Below are 20,497 nucleotides of genomic sequence, written 5' to 3' on the forward strand. Positions count from 1 at the left end.
CATATAAACTTTCACCTGGAAATAATAATGTATATCGGAAATCGTAATTTCAAAGGCCATTTTCTGAAAAGGCATTTTTCTCTCACTGGGGCAACAACAACACGTCAGTAGCTCTTACAGACACATTTTCCAGCCTTGGATTGAACAATATTTTTGAAGATTTTTTCAGATTTTTTTAATATCTAATTCCAAGCCTGATTTATTGATTTTTGAATGTTAAAAAACAAGGCGAATATAAACTTTTACCGATTTGTTCACTAAAAAACCACTGAACATGACATCCAAAATCCCCTCAGTAACTAATATGTCAACAAAATAAAACCATAAATCTGAATCTTGCTTCATCCATTATTCAGATTTCGTCGCCGGAAAAATGCAACATTTTGGGCATTTTTAGGCATAAAACACCTCATTTTTATCTGAAAACATAAAATGACAGAAAACTTGCAGTACATTTTTTCTTCATATTAATACCAGTAATCCACAGCAGAAGATTCAAATTGATATCCTTAAATAAATAATAAAAATCCCTATTCACCCGCAGTGTCTCGCCTTAAGTCGTCATATGTACTGCAAGCGTAAGTGTTACAATCATCTGTCATGTGACTCATTATCTTTCGTATTAAGAGGTCCTGAGTTCGATGTCCTCCCAGTGTTCGTGAAGCTTACATTTTTGAGTTTCTCCTCAAGTTTCTCCACTGAAAAATGTCACAAACCAGGTCTGCTACATTGAAAGTGGGTCGAAAACACAATTGACGCAACATTTGAAAACCAGAACTTCTTTTAAAAATCATTCCACGCTTTTAAGCCGGCACTTTCAAGCGTCCCGCGATCCAATTCCATTTATGATTGAAAACAACTGTCGAAACTGTGCGACATTTTCCGTCTTACCCCCCCCCATAATCCCCCTGTACTTTCTCTAATACTTCATAAGGCATGGAGAGGAGCTGTTTGCGAGCGTGCTTCGGGGGGAAAACAAAAAGCTCTGCGCCTGAATCAAGTTGATTAAACGCCCTCCGAGTTATTCCGGCGAGCAAACACGACTCCAATATCCGCCCAGGAGCCGTAATGGCGTCGAAGTCAAAGATGAAGATTCCTTCTTTTTTTTTTTTTTTTCTCCCCTTCCTTGCATCAGGACGACAAACAGAAAGAAATACGCCTGATCAAATTGGAGCCTTCCCCAATGCTCCTCCGATGCTACTCAATGCACCTTTTATAAAGAGCTAGCTTTTAATGTCACCCGCTGAATGGAAGTGATGAAATGGAGCAATTATGTATCCATTTGTGGTATTCGCGTGAAACCAGGTGTAAAATTTCCAATCTGTGCACCTGCGCTACGCCACCATTCATTGTGGCTCCCTCGCCCGCGTAGCCTCTTAGACGCTAATGCGCGGAATACGCTCCAAATATGGCACAATAAATCCACTTAGCGTTAACATATTGCTTCCTGAAAACTGGCATTGTTCTAGTCAATGCAGAAGATTCCCTAAATGGATGATATTTGATATGGGAGAAATTTTCTATATCAGAAAGCTATTCACAAATGGGGGGGGAGAAAAAAAAAAGAAAAGAGAAGAAGAGATTCGAGCAATAAAAGGAAATTGCCGCGTCAAACAATGGATGGTTCATTTGCAGGTGTTTAGGAGTTTGAGGAAACAAACAATGGTGGAATTTTTCGTCCCGGATATAAGCTCTTTGTCGGATAGCAGAGTCATCTCCCGTCAGGCCGGAAGATTAATTTAGATTTTTCAAACAGTTTGTGGGCGTAAATATTCATGAGGCACATTGAGAGGGGATAGATGACTTTACAAGGCGCACTGTAAATTGAACAGTTGTCAAGGACTTGGCTGCAGTTAGCGGGTTTACCTGACTGGAGGAAATTGAGTTAAGTGCAAAAGGGGATGTGTCGTTTAACCGCGTTTTAATGTTGCTTCATTGTCAAAAAAACATACCGGGAGTAGAATTTTACTTGAAGAGAGAACGCTGCTGGTGAATGGGGATTTTATGTTTTAGAAATATCAATTTGAAACGTATGCTGTTTTCTGTCATTTGTTAAAAAAATAAATAAAATCCCATGCGTTGAATCTAGAATCTAGATTTTTTTTTGTGTGTGTTTAGCTTAGACTTCTCCCGAACCAAGGCATGTAGAATTAAACTGTTTTCACCTACGGAGAGCTTAGAGTCCCGTCTTTCAAACATAGAATGTGTCCATAGCTACAACATAGAATACGCTGTGGTGCTACAAATATCATGAGAAATGGTCTGGATTGTTGGCACTCAACAGCTAAATCCCTCAATGTGTTCACACTGACAGACCATTGTTATTTAAAGGCACAAGGCATAACATTTTGGACTATACTGTTATCAGTACAAAACATGCTCCTAATGAGCAGCTCAACACAGAACATGCTGTCACTCAGTGGGTGATTAAAGTATGGATTTGGATGAGGACCTAAATCTCCATGGAGACAAGCTGGAGACGTACCCACTCCTGGTAAAGCTACAGTCAGGTCAGGCACATGTCTGTTTGTCTATGAGGTATTTTTCAATGATGAAAGTATCTGTCATAAAATAAATGCTTGTATTTCAATGTTATTATTTGGGTAAAATTCTACGTGGTGTGGCTTTAACCTAACAATGAAGCAATGTGGGCCCGATGATGAATTTAAACAACCTAGTCCCACCTCATTCTTTCTGTCAATCACAAGGCTCTGTCTGCACTTATGATCAGAATGAATACTCATGAATAATCCAAAAACGTCTGGTTTCAACACTGTCATTGTTTTGTCCACATCAAAAATAGCCTTAATAACAATAATCCACTGGGCAGTCACGATGCTCCTCCCACAGTTGACTCGCTAGTAAAAAATAAAGAAACAAAGTGTTAAAGTAAACATCACAAATCAATATTAACCATTGCATGCCATGTTTTGCCCAGTCCATATCTTCTGTTCATAGAGGGAACACCATATTTTAAAGACATGAGAAATGTGCAGATGTTACAAAACATTTGAATTTGTTCACTTGAAACAGCTTATTAAAATACCGCCATACGGCCTTGGCTCTGTCCGATCCCGTCAGACCTTGGAAGCTCAGCAGGGGATAGCAGGGCCTGGTCGGTACTTGGATGGAAGACTGTTTGGTAACACCAGGAAGCCTGGCGAATGTAGTGAGCCCCACCAACCACTGGTGGAGGTTGGACTGGTTGCCTCGCCTCTGTCAGTCTACCCCAGGGCAGCTGTAGCTACAATAGTTGCTTACTACCACCAAGTATGGAGTGAATGAACAATGCAATGTAAAGCGTCTTTGAGAGTCCAGAAAAGCAGGAAGAAGCCATTTCAATGCCCTGAATAAAATCAATAAAAACATGAACTCAGTGGTTTAGATTGGGGGCCAAACGATTGATCCCTATTTGATTTGAATTAGCGTGAATGGATTAATGTGTGGTCAGTACTGAAATTACCCCCGCTGCCCCCCCCCTGAACCATTTGCTCTCACTGATTGGGAACCTCCATGTTGGTGATGAAAGACCCACACTACCCACAACCTTTCCAGCCTAAAACAAAGATTTGCACAATTAACTAGTTTTAAATGTCACCCGAGCGCCTAATCTGCATATCAACAGCGGGCCTTGCATCAAAATGAGAATGTTTGTAGATCCGCCGCCCCCCCCTTCCTTCCTTGTCCTCTTTCCCAGTGGCGCTGAATAGTTTTCCCTCCAATTTTAGCCAAGAAACTGGAACGCAAATGTCAACATATCTTCCTCCTGTCGCTAATTAACCTTTGGCGTTTTCGAAGCAAGACGGAGCGCTGCCTAAACACCGCAATTAACTCTTAGCATGAGACAACCATCGACTCGCAGCTTTCATTACTGCTAATACACACCGGTTTTGGGGGGGTTTAGCTAGTCATCGGTGGAAACTTGTCCGGAGGCGGTAAAAGGAACCCGTTTTGGCGAAGCGTGTCAGAATTTGGGTGGATTAACAAATCTAATTTTCTTTTATCTTCGTGGAGTTGGACAGGAAAGCTGGCGTAGACGTAGCCTCTGGTAATGGGGAAGCCGTGAAAGGGAAAGTCGTAGTAATAAATCCGCATCTTTCGAGCCAAGGATTCTTAGGTTCCATCAGGTTTTTGAAGGAGTGTTGACAGTTCTCAGGCTGGGTTACAGGTAATCAGTGTGGTGTGGGCACAACTGTGTTTTGTCATTTCAATTTGGGGTGTTTATATTGAAACTTGCACTTGTTTATATAATGTAATGAAATGCAGTCTGATAATAAATGTGTCCCGGGGAAATCGTAGTATCCATCCTACAAAGGCCTTTAACCGACAAATGGAAATTGACCCTGTGCATAACGTTAGAATCAAGCTAATGGTCGATCCACAACCTACAGTCATTTCCAGTTCTGGTCCAGAAGGCACTTGCTTGAGTAAAAGCAGCAGCACATGGACAGTGCGTTATCCAAACTCTCCTTATGTCTAACTATTAACAGATACTTGTTTTATCTCTCAGTTGTTCTCAAAGTAAGTTTCTTTCGATGACTTGATCCATCCTTGCGTTGCAGCTCGCAATCCCTCACCCCCTCGGGCCACTGTCCGGAGTGAAGTCAATGGTAATGGTTTTGCCCCTTTGTCCCATGGGTCGATCACAGCATAATGCTAACTTTACGCTGCTATGCCTAAAGCTGTTGCTGCAGTTAGGGCTGTCACGATAATTACTATATCGACTTATCGTTCAATAAGTAACAGATGATCGATACATTTTTGGGCTCGATATTTATCGTCTGTACTTTTTATTAGTATTACCCTCCTATTTTCTCTTTATAAAACTTTGATTTCTAACTGAAGCAAATTGAGTTAAATTAAATGTCATGTTTATTGCAACTTGTGTGGTATTTTATGAGAGTTGACAGTATCTAGTAGGGCTGGGACGACCCACTTTTGTCATGATCCAATACGTATCACGATACTCAGGAGCTGATCCGATACGTATTGCGATAAAGTAAGTGATTATAAGTAACATGTTTACCTTAATATGTGTAAAAAGTCATGTGTCCAAAGTGTATTAACACAAAAAGTATTGAAAGTATTGCGATATTTGATAAAGTATCGATACTTGGTATTGCAGCACAAAGTAATGCGATCCAAGTCCGATCCGATATTTTGTCCGAGCTCTAGTACCTAGTATCGTTAGAGTCAATAATATGGTTCATCGCGATACTTTCCTGCCTCAATATATCAAACTTCAAATTTGTTATCGTGCCAGGCCGAGCTTCAGTAGCTTTATTCGTGCGTCTTTTTAAATATTGAAGCGTTTTTCAGGTCATTTATCCTTCAAACTCCATTCTGTTCCGACGCAAGTGCGGGAGACCACAAACACTCCGACATCTCAAGACTTGTTCTTATTGGAAAAGCAAACTTAGCTTGCTTTACCGAAGAAAGGTAAAGCAGTTTGCATTACGCTGACATTTAAAATTTGCATATTTAATCATATTTCCTTAAGTCAATTAACAAGTGTCTGCTGGACCAGAATCGGAAATGCGGCTTGAGGGGTTACCGTTAGCTTAATTTTAACATTGCCATTGCATAATTGAACAGTGAATACTACGTTCATACATCCAGAAACTAATTAGAAATTATTAATGATGATCTAATATTGTTTTTGCATGCGGATTGGGTTAATTGGTGCTTGCAAAATGTATCCACCCGAGCAAAAGACAAAAAAAAAAAAAGTTATGTCCTTGAATGTAACAAGTGTACGAAGCAGTCTTACCAAATTCATTCTCTCCTCTTCCGCAGGCCCAAACCACTGAACTCCGCTTGCTAATTCCCCCACACTGCTCTAGCTCCAGCGAGTTCTTTCGGGCTACTCTCCCCCGACGCGCTCCGACCTACCCAGAGTCATGAATACCAAGTGCGGGCGCTCCCCTGCCGCTCACAGCCCGCATCAGTTACTAAGTCAACCCATTAACATCTTTACTATTCACCCGTTCCCCATGCAAAATCAACACTGCCCCAAAGACAGCCGGGCGACCGCAGGTAGAGCTTAAGCCTGCCAAAAAACTCTCTACATCCCTCAGGAGCAGAAGCGAAAATGCAACGCGATGATTGACGGGAAGTATTTTCCTTTTATATGATGATTAATATTGAAACTCAGGGAAGCGCCCGGGAGATTGGACGATGATTGAATTTCCAGCCGGGAGATGGCGGGAGGCAGAGGGACGTGCGGTTTGGGGAAGGCGAAAGGGTTAAAAGCAGGGAACGCCAGAGTAAAGTTGATTCAGTGTACGATGAATGGGGCTCGGATTGGACCCTCCGCAGCCAAGCACAAAGGGGAAGCATTAGGAAAAGTGAATAAGAGGTTGGAGATATTGAAAATGATGATGGAGGGGTTACGGAATTATGCAAAACAAGGAGGGAACGAGACGGCATGGAGTTTGAGGAATTAACAGAAGGAAGAGATACGTATGTGAAGGTAAAAGAGCAAAACTGAGCCTTTCATTTTCAGTCCTATGCATTACTATTCAGCCGCTGAGAGAATAACGGCTTATCAAGAAACTAAAATCCAATTCATTGTGTTGTGCTATTGGGTTGCGTTGTGACCCCAACTTCTATAAATGGCGAGACAGTCTCCCCACATTGTTACAAAGAGAGAATAGATATTAGGCGAACTGTCCGCTGACCTGCTGCAGTTCTCTGCAACAACATGGCAGCCTACATGGGTCTGAAAACCAATTACCAGTTCACAGAGATGTTCAGGAGAGTCCAAAGTGGCATTTGACCCTTCATGTCATCCACTTTGCAAGTCAAGGGGGTGGAAAGAATGATGAAATAATTTGTGAAGCATTGAACAAAAATGCTAATAGTAAGTTAAAAGTAGCTAATATTTAAGTCAAGTTACTGCTTTTTGTGGTGTCAAATACTCATCCAATAACCACCAAGCATCATCTCATAAAATGTTAATGATGGCTAAACCATAGAAATGATATAAACGCTATGAAACAGACATGTCATGCCTCGCCATACTTTAATATAGGGCCTGGTTTCACCATTCATTTGTATGGGGGTAGAAAGCTCTGTTTAAACAGGTTCGGTAAACCTGTTAAAGGAACAGGCCACCCTTTTTACACACTGAAATTATGCTCTTAACTGAGCTTAGACGAGTTTACGCGTACCTGTCTGGTCTTTGTGCATGCCCTCAGTCACGCAAAACGACCAAAGATGTTGTTAACATTTGGCCTCTCCCAATGTATTCCTATAGCTCCAAACAGGGTGAAGTGAGAAGCTACCACGCTCTTCCATGGGCACGCACAAAGACCAGACAGGTACGTTTCAACTCGTCGAAGCTCAGGTAAGAACATATCTCAGTATGGAATAATGGTGGCCTGTTCCTTTAAGAAATCTCTATTTCTATGGTTGAACAGACCAAAACATGATTGCATTTGGTCTGTTTCACGCCCATGAGCCTCAACTGTTTAACACAGCATATACATCCCAGGATTCAAAAACATGCTCCTTTCTTGTGTCTTGCTCCATTGGCTGATCCGTGTGAGGGGGGCCGATGGGGAAGAGGCCCGCACCTGTAGCGGCAGAGGACATCCCTCAATGTCAGCTGTGATTACATCCTCGAACTCGAAACTAAACTCATCTCTCGACACTTCCGTCCTTGGTGCGGGTCGGCGGTGACAAATGTCCTGTATGGTCAACTCTTATCAGGAGATCATTAAAAATGTAATGACCGCATGAATATTTAGCTAGTTTAATTACCGCTCCCCCTATTGCTATTCTGCCCTCTTTTGCTTTTCTTCCCCCTCTTCTTTTTTCTGGAGGGCATTCTCAGATCCTCGTGCTTGGACACCTCTTCTCCACCTTGATGAATATTGCAGTAGTCCAGGCCTTTGCGAGTCCATTGATGCGATCTACCTCAATCACCGGGAGAATCGATGGCACACGCTCACATTTGCAAAGGCGCTAATTGGCCGATGTAAAAATCCAGCGAGCTGCGGAATGTGCCCCCTCGAGACAAGGACAGAGCGGGGAACATGGCGAGGAGCTAATTTGTGGCGCTATATTGCTCATGTCATTGTCAAATCTCAAGTCACTCAAGACATCTTATAGGGCCAAAGGGTAGTTTATGAATATCACGGGATGTAAAGACGATTATTTTTCAAGTTTTCCAGTTAATGCTCCGGTAAAGGGAAACGGTGAACGCACTGGTTGCTGTTCTGTACTGATGAAAACATGGCCAAACACGTTTCTGTATTTCCTGAAGCAAATGTGATGAACAGGATAAAACTATGGGTTTAAAGTAGCCTGGGCTTAGCCATCTGTAAACTCGGGTCAATTATAATTTCCCTACATGTACGTCTGGGTCTGATCTCAGTGGCCATGTTACATCGGTTGAATTTCAACCTACCATTCAGCGGGTGGGAGGCGGGTGTTGTAGGTGACGTCAAGCATTTGCGCCGCATTTGCTAGTTGTAGTTCAGCAATTGCGGCGGATACAAAAGTAATGGGAGCCCTTCAATCCGTTCTGGCCCGGCTCCCAAATATCCAGAAATTAAAATTGAAGCCTTGGCCAAAAGCTGGTGAAAATCAGATCCAATCGTTTCAAAGGAGTTCACCCCTCCCATCTGATAACGGAGCTCAATTGTGAAGATCCAGACCCTTGTACGAAACGCAATGAGTACGAGGGTGTTGCAAAAACCAGGCTAGGTCTAAACATGATTAAGATCAACACTAAATCATTGAGTCTGAACCAGGACTAATTCTGAACTAAGCCCGGCCTGTATAATGGAAGATTTAATTGATAAGAGGCACACAACCGAGCACAATCACAGCCCCAAAACAGCAGTCACCGGTTTAAACAGGGAGAATGTGACACAACTCTCAACGAAACACGACTAGAGCATCAAATAAGCATCAAATATCACACATAACATTTCATCACAAAGCTAAACTGTAGCATAACCTCAATTAAATCTGGTACTTACTGTGTTTGCGTCAGTATTCTCCAGTCAAAGTGGTGAAGCTGCTCCTTCAGCGTCTGCACCGAAAAATACAGTCCACAGAAAGAGGGTCCAACTTTTCCTCATCTGTTGCAATGTGAAATGTCCTTTTTGAGAAGAACATAAGTGCTCTTGGTACACATGTTGCACTTTGCAGCTCGCATCGCTAACTACCGCCTCCCGCGCTGTGATTGGTACCGCCAAATTTGTCCGGAGATTTGATCCAGCTCAAAGGTGGGGGGTCCAGACTTCTCGTCCTGTATCTAATACATGGAGGAAGTCAGGCGGGCGTGGCCAGGCTTGCTGAGGGGTGCACTGCAACCTTGTTTTCATTTTTAGTGGCATCACAATTTTCCTCTTTCCTTTTCAAACTCTGACGCCCCCTTTGTCATCTTGTTCTGAAGCCAGCCCTGGCTCAACAGGAGCAGCTGAACAGAGCCGATTCCATAAAGCATCAACAGGGGATAGTGAGGTGAGTGGCTTCATTCGTAATAAGCAAAACATGTTTTTCCCCCTTTCACTCCGGTCTACTCTAACGCAATACAATGGTGTGTAGGTCAGATGAATGCAACCTGGCTGTTCACACCGAAAGAGTGTATAAGAATTGGATTTAGGATCACCTATACAAAAGAGACCTGGGTTGCGTTTGAAAGGAAAAAAAAAGAAAAGAAAAAAATCACCATAGACACATCATGCCTCAAACTGGTAAAACAAATATTGGATTTGGGACATTAGCCTACAGTCTCAATGTATGTGAAACCTTTATAATTCTGGACTTCAGTACCTTGGCATTCGTCTTTGCTAAAAAAAAAAATACAGAATAGGAAAGAGAGACAGAGCATAAAAAATGAGCGACTTCCACCAGTCACCAACTGTCTGTATAATGCGCACATTTCATAGTCAGCATGGCTCCGTTTGCTTTAAATACATCCCCCTTCTGTGTATATGAGGACATTATGCCGCATATCAACACATCCCCTACTGCTCTTATTATTATCAACAAAGTCCTGAGGCACGTCTGAAGTGGATTGTGCTGACAAAATCATGTTGACAATACAAAAGAGGCGTCTGGCGAGAACACAGATCCAGGTTTGTTGACGTCTCCGTTTGATCAGCAGACTTCAAAAAACGGCCCAAAAGAACCACTGTTACTGGGGGAAGAGTGTGGAGAGAGCTTTAAGAACTTACCTTGAAGACTTCTCGGTGAATGACCCAACCTCGTACAAAAGGCGATGCAGGTTTATGTTGTTATATATACAGTAGATACGAAGCAGCAATAGTTGTATTGAAATAAGTGGAATCGTGTTTCTTACGAAGAGTGCAAAGATACGGTCCAAGGTTGATGATACGCAACGCACCCAAGGAGATACGTTTCTCTCATTCTAGCTGATAATAAACTGACTTAATGAAAGGCCTTCAAGATGAAAGAGTCACATTCACTCTTGCATTTTGTTCGTCAGAAAATACAATATTGATATTCAAATCTTCTCTCTCTTGGTTTCCAGTATGACACACGAATCGCCTCCACATCGGTACAAACTCTGATCCGTCGCCCCAAACGCAACACAAAACACAGATAGGGTTGATATTGTAGTGTTTTATTCACCTTTATGTAAATCCAGTTGTTTATGCCATAACAAATTAGTAATCAAGACTGTCAACATCCAGCGATAAAAGTGGTATTACAAAAGAAACTAGACTGCAAGACGCCGAGGGAGCCGAGACATTGCTCTCCGTCGGCTGAAATTGTGTCGAGAACATGTGACTTCGTAAACTGTAGAAAGTTTAGAATCCCACTCGAGCTATTGTTCAAATGTGACCGTTTGATTGGCGGCTGAGCCATGAGCTGGTTCAACGCGGTAGAAAAATACCCTGGTTATTTTGCATTTGCAACTATTGAGTTCCTAGACGAATAATGACAAAACCATTACTTCTACCGGCTTAGCAACAATCATTTCACCTGCAGTCTATGGCAAAAGAAAGTCCTCTTGCAGTGCTACATAGCTATTTTACAAGTATGCACCAGACAATCAGGGCTAATCAAGCAAAGTATGTTTGTCCTTACTTTATATGAATATAGTATTAAAATAAAAGCAGTAATACATAAACTTTTGTTGCTAAATGTACTGTATGTGTTAATGACTAACCACTTAAGGCATTGTTTACCAGCGCATCTGTCTCCATGGTGATACTGTTAGAATAAGAAGAATAAATGAATTGTGAACATAGGGGGTTCAGGTCGGAAACTTCAAATAGAACACTTGGAAACTCGAGGAGCGTCTCTCACTACCGAGTTAGAGAATCCAGCATGGCAGGCCCCACGTTAGAAGAAGATAAACAATTCCACAAAACCATTGTATCTTCTAGAATGTTAAATAGCTTGATTATTTTCAAAACAGGTTTGCATTTCAGATGACTCATTATTTCAGTAGAAAGTAAATTGTTTTAAGGCTCTTTGAAATAAACTACCAGAAAAAAAAAATCCCCAGCTCAGTGAGTATGTAGGTCAATTTAAAGTGATAGTCTGTAAGATTGTAGAATGAAGAGAGAGAGGAAGAAAGTTAAAAAGTAAAAACAATCAAGCGTTCAACCAGAAGGTCATATGCATTCTATTAAAGCAGTACTAACGACCCAAGCCCCAAGAGGCCATAAGCGCCACTGCAGGTGTCGTAGCATGTTTTTTTACTCATTAATTGTCCGTGAGAGTAAATACTACACTGACAGAAAAGACAAAGGGAGAGAGGGATATTGTACATCCAATTGCACAATGGAGATCATTTTTTTCACTCAAACTTGGCTGTAAATACTGTTTAAGTGGCGCTAGCCCACAGTTAGCTTTGCCCGTTAGCCTGTTAGCTTCTTCTGCGTGATTCCATTAGAGTGTATTGGTGCCTCCGACCCGGAGGCAGGAAAGTTGCAATTGTGGTTTTCTGGCTAGAGACACCAAGGGGAGATGAGAGACCCCCCAATCATCCCATAAACACTTGTATTACCCCGAGAGGAACTACAGAAAGGATTTATTAAGGAAATAAGTTACCTAGTACTGTTTTAAAGCTGTGGTAATAAAATGATTATCTTGTAGTAGAGTGCGCTGCTGTGCACCTAACTCCCGCACATTTTCCTCCAGCGCGAAGCAGGAAGTAAGAGGCTAAATTAGCACAATGTTAGCATTGGCGATCTGCTATGTTCAATCTCAACTCTGTCTCGCTGTGAACTCCGGCTGAGAGCTTCTAATGAACTTAAGTCAACTACATACAACTTTCACGGTTTGCAGCTTGAAATTTGTAAAACATTTAGACTTACAGACCATCACTTTAATAAACTGTTGTTAGTTTTTAGTTAGCCTAGCTTATCAGAGTTCTCTGCATACTCCCCATTATGAATCTCAGTTTGACCAGGTTTTTCAAAAACACCTTGCAGCTTCTTGGTTACAAAATGTGAAAAATACATGTAAAGTGCTGTATATTGGGCTTGGTTATCATTTCATTCTGAATGTTTGTTGCAGTAAAGCTGGTCACATATTATAAAGATCAGCATGGTGTGGTCATACAGTACTTCCCAGTGCAGTAGTAAACCAATGGAGATGCAAAACACTCAAGTTAGCAAACATAAGAAATCATTTTGATGCTACAGATAAGATAAACCTTTACAGTGTGTCAGAAGTATATAATGCTCTTTTGTTTACTTCTTTATATAGTTATTGGCATAAGAGTCTACCGGCTTGTAACAAACATGGGACATAGGAAAGTGAATTGAAGGATTTCATCATTTTATCATAGAGTTCACTGTGAAAAGTTATAAAATCGTTAATTACAAATAAATGTGAAATTATATCCACACTTCTGTATCTCAGCATCACGATCAACAACTTTTATCTGTAACATTATCTTTTTTTTTCTAATAAGGTGACATACAGGGAGTCTGGCAAGCTAGGCTAATCATTAGCAGATATGTTCTTCTGTTGCATCTAAAATAAAGCCAAGTTAAATATATGGGGAATTTTCATTTACAAATAATTAATAGCCCAACAGATCTTACCTTAAAAAAACATTGTTTTGATAAAATCTGTGATTAAAGAAATCTTAAGATATAAAAACAAAAGAAAAAATCTAAGAGGTCCACACTAAACCTAAATAAGTAACTTCATAACAACTGTCTGAATTGCGTTTCTAGCTACATGCTTGTCGTACACAGAAAATCAAGTGAAAACATGATATGAAGACGAAAAGAGTCTCAGCGTGGTCGCGTGATGCTAAACGCTAACGCTGTTCTATGCTAAACAGCTGTAGCTACGAAGCGTTGGACGTGTTGGGGATCCAGCCCATCTGATAGGCCCGCTCCAGGGTCCTCTTGCAGTCCTGCATCACCGTGCTGAAGACGATGTGAGGATACTGCACCACCAGTCTCTCCACCGTCTCCTCGTTCACCTAAAAAACACACGACGAGACGAATGCATGAGTCACAGCGCATTATCATTGAGTGCACATTGATTTGAATGTGTTTGAACAAAACTGCTCGATAAATGAACAACGGAGAAGAAAATAATGTGACAAAAGTTCAATGTTAGCCCAATCATTCCTAATTAAAATTTGATGAAAACACTTTTTCCCTCTCTCTGTAATTCTTTATTCATGCAAAAATGCCTCTCTTTTCAAAATGTTTACGTGGAATTGTTAATTTCAACTAAACAGATCAATCAGCCACACACTAAAAGCTCTTTTCTGGCATTGCACAGAAATGTATGCTTTAATGCATATACCCTTATGAAACATTTACAAACACAAGATGGCCTCTGTGTGAACTGAATGCCAAAGCCACATTAGATGTACCAGGAAGTGCCTCCAGTGGAACATCTTTATCATATATAGCTCCCAGACTCTGACAGAGTGTGACTGTGTGAGAGGGGAGTCCAGCTGAGCGCAGCAGGCTCATCAGGCCTTCATGTTCTCCCCGGAACTCCCTCCACGCCGCTAACTGCACGACCCCCCGCTCCTGGCCACTCTCTCTCCAGCGCTCAATTTGTTGACTAATACTGTTGCATGCTCGGTCGGCATAATAGTTTTAGAAACAAAAAACTAAATATAAAGCAATCAATGAGGAATCTTAATGCAGTGTATAGATGCTTCACATTGCTTTGTTTATTCACCAAACATACAATCATCTTGCACTGCACATTCACACAGGGTGGGACACGGCAACAGCTTGGATCTAGGATGGAACCATCGAGAAAAAGGCACCGCAGTAAAGCACAGATCCTCAAAAACGTCTCTACGATTGAAAGACTAAAGTTGTTAGAGATTTGCTTCCAATTTTGATACAGATACATGGGTTTTGAGTATCTACCGATGATACCAACCCATACCACAAGACTTTCTATAATTATGAACTGAGTATGAACTGTAATGCAGCTGTAACATTAAACAAAGTTCACAGGACTCTTCTACATTAAATATCCTTTGTGACATGACAGGTTACATCGATACAGACAACTTATAAAATGATTTCTTTTTTTTGGGATGTACCATATAATTTACAAGGAGGTCCTCTCTATCAATGATTGAAAAAGAATAACAATAGACACAAATGCACTAAATACACAATAACACATGCCAAAAGAAAGACAGAACAAAAGTGAAAGACCAAACAAACAACACAATAAAGTCGCAGTATGCCCCCCTTTAGGTTCTTATCATTAAAGGAACAGGCCACTGTTTTTACATACTGAGATATGTTGTTACCTGAGCTTAGACGAGTTGATACGTACCTGTCTGATCTTTGCGCGTGCCCTCAGTCACGCAAAACGACCAAAGATGTTGTTAGCATTTGGCCTCTCCCAATGCATTCCTATAGCTCCAAACAAGTGTGAAATTGGAAGCTACCATGCTCTTCCACGGGCACGCACAAAGACCAGACAGATACGCATCAACTCGTCTAAGCTCAGGTAAGAACATATCTCAGTATGGAAAAACGGTGGCTTATCCCTTTAAAGGTGCATTATGGAACATTTTAAGAGGAGAAAAAGAAAAAGAACAACTCAGCGGCTGTATGAGTGGTTAGCGTGCCTTTATTTTCCTTCACAGTGACCTCTATGATGCTCCAGGATCAGTTTTTTATAGGTAGATTTTCACTGTTGATGGACTCTCTCCATGGTTACATATGCGTTCCATCCAGAAAACCTGAAGCGCTGTAGAGGCCACTGTGATCGAAAGTAAAGGTGTCATACTACCCACTCATACTGCCAACTGGGTCACAAAAAGGTCAATTTTGCATACATATCAAGTTTTTGCTTTTGTGCAAAAAAAAAAAAAATCCATAATGTACCTTGAAGCAAGTTGTGCATTGTATCAGTTATTCTTTCATAAACTAAATTACAAACATGGAGGCCTTCCACAGCTCCACTACCCCGACTCCTCCCCACTCTCCCCATTCAACCCCAGTGGTCAATCGCCCGAGGTGGGAAAAAGGCGTGTAACGTGATGAAAAGCAGAGGCGGCGTCACCTCTAAAGAGACCTCCACGGGTAAACCACAAACACCCCGCATCCACCCCCACACGCCCCACTCCCCCCTCGCAGCCAGCAGGATCCCGGCCACCCGCACGCCTGACACTTTCCAGGGAAGTCATGTGTAAACACTGGCACACACGGGGAGCACAGAGTCAGCGCAGGGGCCCCCGAGCGCGGACAAAGAGCACCATGGTTTCTCTATCTCAATGCTTCAGGTGCAGACATGGATGTCAGCTTTGTTCTTCTCCTTTGTAGAGTACGTTTATTTAATTACAAGTTATTTGGCTTGAAAAGAGTTGGAGTTGGGAAGATTCTTCAACCAAGGAAGCTGTCTAAACCTGTATTGCTTTGAGAGTGCACTGCGTTGACACTGTAGATTAAAGCTTCTGTACTCGATTTATCCCATTTGCAAAGACCAACAGAAGGAGAGGTTGAATCAAACTTCTAGACGCAACCTGAACATGTTCCTCGCTGTCAGAAACCCGTTCCACACAGCTTGATTTTCAGCGATTTACATGCACAGCCTTCACTCTGCCAATTGGAATTCACGATCAAACTGTCACTGACAACTCCCAGGGAAATTGCAGACGGCGCAACGGACAAATAGCTGCTTTTATACACTTCTGTGGGTGGAAAAAGAACAGCATTATTGTTCTACTTGAAGAAAGAGTTAGGTACAGCTTGAAGCTTGAAAAGCCTCCATCCATCTTTGATTTTGCTGATCCACAACAAAACTCTCATTTGATAAAAGAAAAGATGCCAAAAGAGTGTAAAAAGTATATCGTGCAAGATTTTCATGGTTGAAAACTGGATAAAAACACCACATGACCCAACGAAGGTGAGGTGGCCGGAATGAGTGATAGAAAACAAAATTGAGTCACAGTACAAGAAGCTAAGTGCACTTGAGCAGTGCAAGTCTGTGGTGCAATGAAGGCTGAACCTCCGTACATTCAACCAATACGACTGGAAGGCAACAAGAGTCTTTTCTCTCTGATTGCCGGGAGAAGGAGTGCATCAGCCACATCGACAAGAGATGCACCAACAGATTCAGAAGCCGAGTGTCAAAACTCTCGACAGAACAGCACCAAAAGCCTTTTCAATTTGACATTTAGACAAGGTGAAAGGGAAGGCAGGCAACGTTATTAAGCCAAAATCAAGAGGAAAACAGTGACGTATTTGGCCGACAAAACTGCGAAGAGTACTCTGAAAAGGGGGCAATTTCCAGGAAGAATTTTTGAGTACCATAGTTTGAGGCCCAATCGGAACTCTCCCTATAGCTCTTCCCCTCTATTTTGCACATTCACGAGAGACGGAGGGGTGTCCCGATTCTGTTTTGAAGCATCTGCCCCCACTCTGAATGCACTATGAGGGGGTCGACTCTCTATCTCTCGCGGCTCTGGGTTTAGTAGCAGCAACAGGGAAGGAGAATGTGGACGCGGATTGAAGCAGAGATCGCTGAGAATATGTATGATTTTGGCTACGCGACCTTCTTTGGTCTGGTGTTGCTGATTACAGAACCGGTCAGTTACAAATTACTCATGAACTCATGGTTCAGTAGAGACAAATAGAGGCTTGATTTTCCCATTTTCTTTCATTTAAAGGATCTGTATCATACTATTTTAGCCATTCCAAAGTAAAGTATAGGCGGAGCACTATTTTTTGTGATAAATATAAGTGTTTCCTGGAGGTATTTTTACAACCCGGAAGACAAAACACTTGATTTCAGTTAACTCCGCCCCCCTTTCTCTGCTCATGCAACTTTTGCAGTGGTAGGAATATAAATACCACAGCAAAAAGTGAAGTTACTTCACGATGCAGTTATAAGGAGTTGACATTTGCAACACAGCTTCATAAATGGCTAACAAACAAGCTAACTCACGTTTTGATTGACTCACCACTCTGGTCCTTCGGGTGTCATTATGTTATTATGGGACTCGCGTTGGTTATAAAAGTTAATCCACTTTGACTCTGGTGAAGGTTCATCAAGCATCCATCAGTGAAGAGACAGTCACAGAAAAACACTATTTTGGCTGAAAGTCCTGAATCCCAGAGAGAAATTCCAACTTCTGGTGAGTGGCCTCTTCTTTAGGAAGGTTGACTAAAGTCCTGTCCTCGTAGCCAAACGCACTTTTCTCCGTGACATTATTATATTAAGTAAGAAAAAACAGGTGACCAGAGTAGGTTAGAAAGAGCTCCTTCTTCACAGCTTTCGGTGCAAACATGACATCTGTTCAGATGCTCAGGGGGTGTGTTTGTTTTCTCTGCAGGGGCAGCACGGACGCATCAGGGATTTTTTAAAATTTATTTATTTATTTCTTACGACAGAAATAATGAAAAAGCTGTTTCACAAATTAAAATCAGGCTGTAAGCATAGAATGAAGACATTACATTACAGACGTCTAGCACTTCCGTTCCGCTCTGACAACATAACGGAACAAGTCAGTCGTTCACCAGGAGAGGGCGGCGCAGCTGCTCAGAGAGCAGGATTCAGGAGGATTGCTGAGAACTGCGTGAACAAAGCCAAAAACCACTCTGGGGGTGTTTTTGATAAGGAAAGAGCATAACAACATGGTTAAAAGCTCCAAAAAGTCGATTTTGCATGATATAAATGTTTACTCATTGACCCCAAACCACAAAAAACTAGATCATCTCCTCCATATCTCTTCTTGTTGTATCTGCAGACGCATCGAGGGCTGTCCAATTTCTTTCAACCTTTAGTCCTTTGTTTTAAGGTGTTGGGGAAGGGCTAGGCTAAGGAAAAGGCGTACTAACTGCCACTGACTGCACCAAGACTGAACTCAGTGATTGAATCCATTACTCAAAAAACACACTTTTTTCCCCCACAATTCATATTTTCCACACAATTCCCTAAACCTTTGAACACTTATTTTGGAAGACTGTCCCATTCTCACTTTTTTAAACACATTTGTCATCATGGCAGACATACTGAGTAATGCCACATGGCTAAAAAACGTTTGATGACTATCATCAGTGACAACACAGGCTTCTTATTTTGTACTAAACTCATCGCCCGCTGTCTTATTTTTGTTTCTTATAATTCCTTGTTATTTGAGAGACAAACACCTGATGGCATCTCCAAAGATACTCCCAAAACTCGACAAACAAGGGAGGAGCGGTTCGAATGTGCTAGCAGCTACCAGCGCAGCGCCGCCTGTGTTATGACATATGGCTGCGGCTCATTAGCGGATGAACTGACAAAGGCCTGATTGCTTTCAGAACTTATTACAGTATATTTCAACAATGAGAATCAAACATCCCCGAGCTCGTTAATCAGGCCTTAATTACAATTAAAAAGGGATCTAAAGAATAGACCTGTCAAATGGATGGGAGGCCGTAGCGTTCATTTGCGCTCATTTAGCCAACTCACTGTGCACAACATAAAATGGCTCCCCAATCAAGGCGCGTTACTAATTGCTGGTTGCATCCGAATTCAATATATGCAGAGAAGATTGAGGAAAGAAAACAACAAACAAAACATTGCGTAAATTGGTCCCCGTGTTTTGGCAAAATTTTAATCAGCAAAATGACAGACCAGTTGCACCAGTGCCTGTGGTAGAATTCATCATTAAGTGAAAAAAATCACCCTATAATCAGAAACGGCACATACTAATACTAAACTTCCACGGTTTAACAAGCAACTAGTGTTCTCAAAGAAGAACAGGTGTGGTCAAATGTTTTTCTCATTTCAGCGTGTATACATTACAGGTGCAGAACAGCTCATATGCAGTGGTTCTTATGCAGTGGTTTAGCTAGTTTCCTCCCTTCACATCTTAGTTTTAATGTCAGAGTAAAAAGTAAACGTCACCTTTACGATGATCATTTTATGATATGTTGCCTGGTATCAAGCTGGAGATTGCCCGGAATAACAACATTGTGGCGTACAGGTTGGTTTCCCACGCGTATTCATTCACAAATATTCACATCCGAATATGGTCATTTCTAGGAGGGCGAAGTATACAGGCGCATGTGCAGACATTACAAAAGTTTAGGACCTGTTTTCTCTCATTCTTGAAACAATATCTCAACTTCAGTCGGTCCTGCCGACTCCTTCCAGTCTTGGACTTGATAATATTTTTTAGGTATTTTTAACATCTAGGTCCTAGCCTGATTAATTGAGCTTTAAACAGGGCCGTGGGCATGGGTGACCCAGGCGGCCGCCTATTAATGGAGGGGGCGCCGAATTTCGCTTTAATTTTTTAACCCCGTGAGGTCCATGCTCCCACCATCTACCACATCGCCGCTTTTCAGACATAACCTTGGAACACGCCTCCGGGGGGAAAAAAACACACAAAAGTTTACAATTCTATTCTGGAAAATTGAGAAAAAGCTGTTGTAACCAGTATTTCAACAAAATAAAACAATAAATGTGACTGAAAACTTGCATTTATTTCCCCCTCCTCTTCACCTGCAGTGTCTCGCCTTAACTTTTTATGGTCATGTAAAAGGCAAACAAACCCGAACCGCTATAATCCAAACCAAACTCGCCCTGCCCTGAGTCATTGATTTCTGATTTAAATGCATAACCCGGGTTTGTAGGCAAGACATATGGTCCACATCTTTCCAAACCTATTCCTATTAGACAGAAAATCACTCGACAGGGCATTCATATATCGAGGTATCCATAAAAACCCTTTGGTGCCGCTTGCCAACTGCATGTCTTTCCATGGCCCTAAAACAACAACAGCCTCGAGTGGCTCAGTTTGAAGGACTCTGTATGTCAGATGTATTGCACCAAATGACATCACCACACCTGCAGGGGATTTGCAAAGTGGAGCTGATGGTATTCATAAAATTATATATTCTGAGCTGGCACAGAAAGAAGGAAAAGAGTTGCTTGCTCATGTTTTATGACCTGGTATTACAGGGATTGTGATTGATAGAATGGCAAAGTTGGATAATAGAAAAGTAAAGCAAATGAAGATACATTTGGTGGTTAGCTGTAGCATGAATTTACTATATCATACTTT

General features: G+C 41.7%; 1 protein-coding gene across 1 annotated transcript in view; it reads right to left on the reverse strand.

Moving 5' to 3' along the window:
- Positions 1-12,228: 12,228 nt before the first annotated feature.
- Positions 12,229-20,497, reverse strand: part of fbxl17 (F-box and leucine-rich repeat protein 17) — a 366,739-nt gene continuing 358,470 nt past the window's right edge. The window contains exon 11 of the mRNA XM_079571769.1: positions 12,229-13,432. Within this exon, the coding sequence (XP_079427895.1) occupies positions 13,295-13,432 (138 nt within the window). The 3' untranslated portion in view covers positions 12,229-13,294. The remainder of the gene's footprint in view (positions 13,433-20,497) is intronic.

Source organism: Gobius niger, assembly GCF_951799975.1.
Source record: "Gobius niger genome assembly, chromosome: 1".
Taxonomy (NCBI): Eukaryota; Metazoa; Chordata; class Actinopteri; order Gobiiformes; family Gobiidae; genus Gobius; species Gobius niger.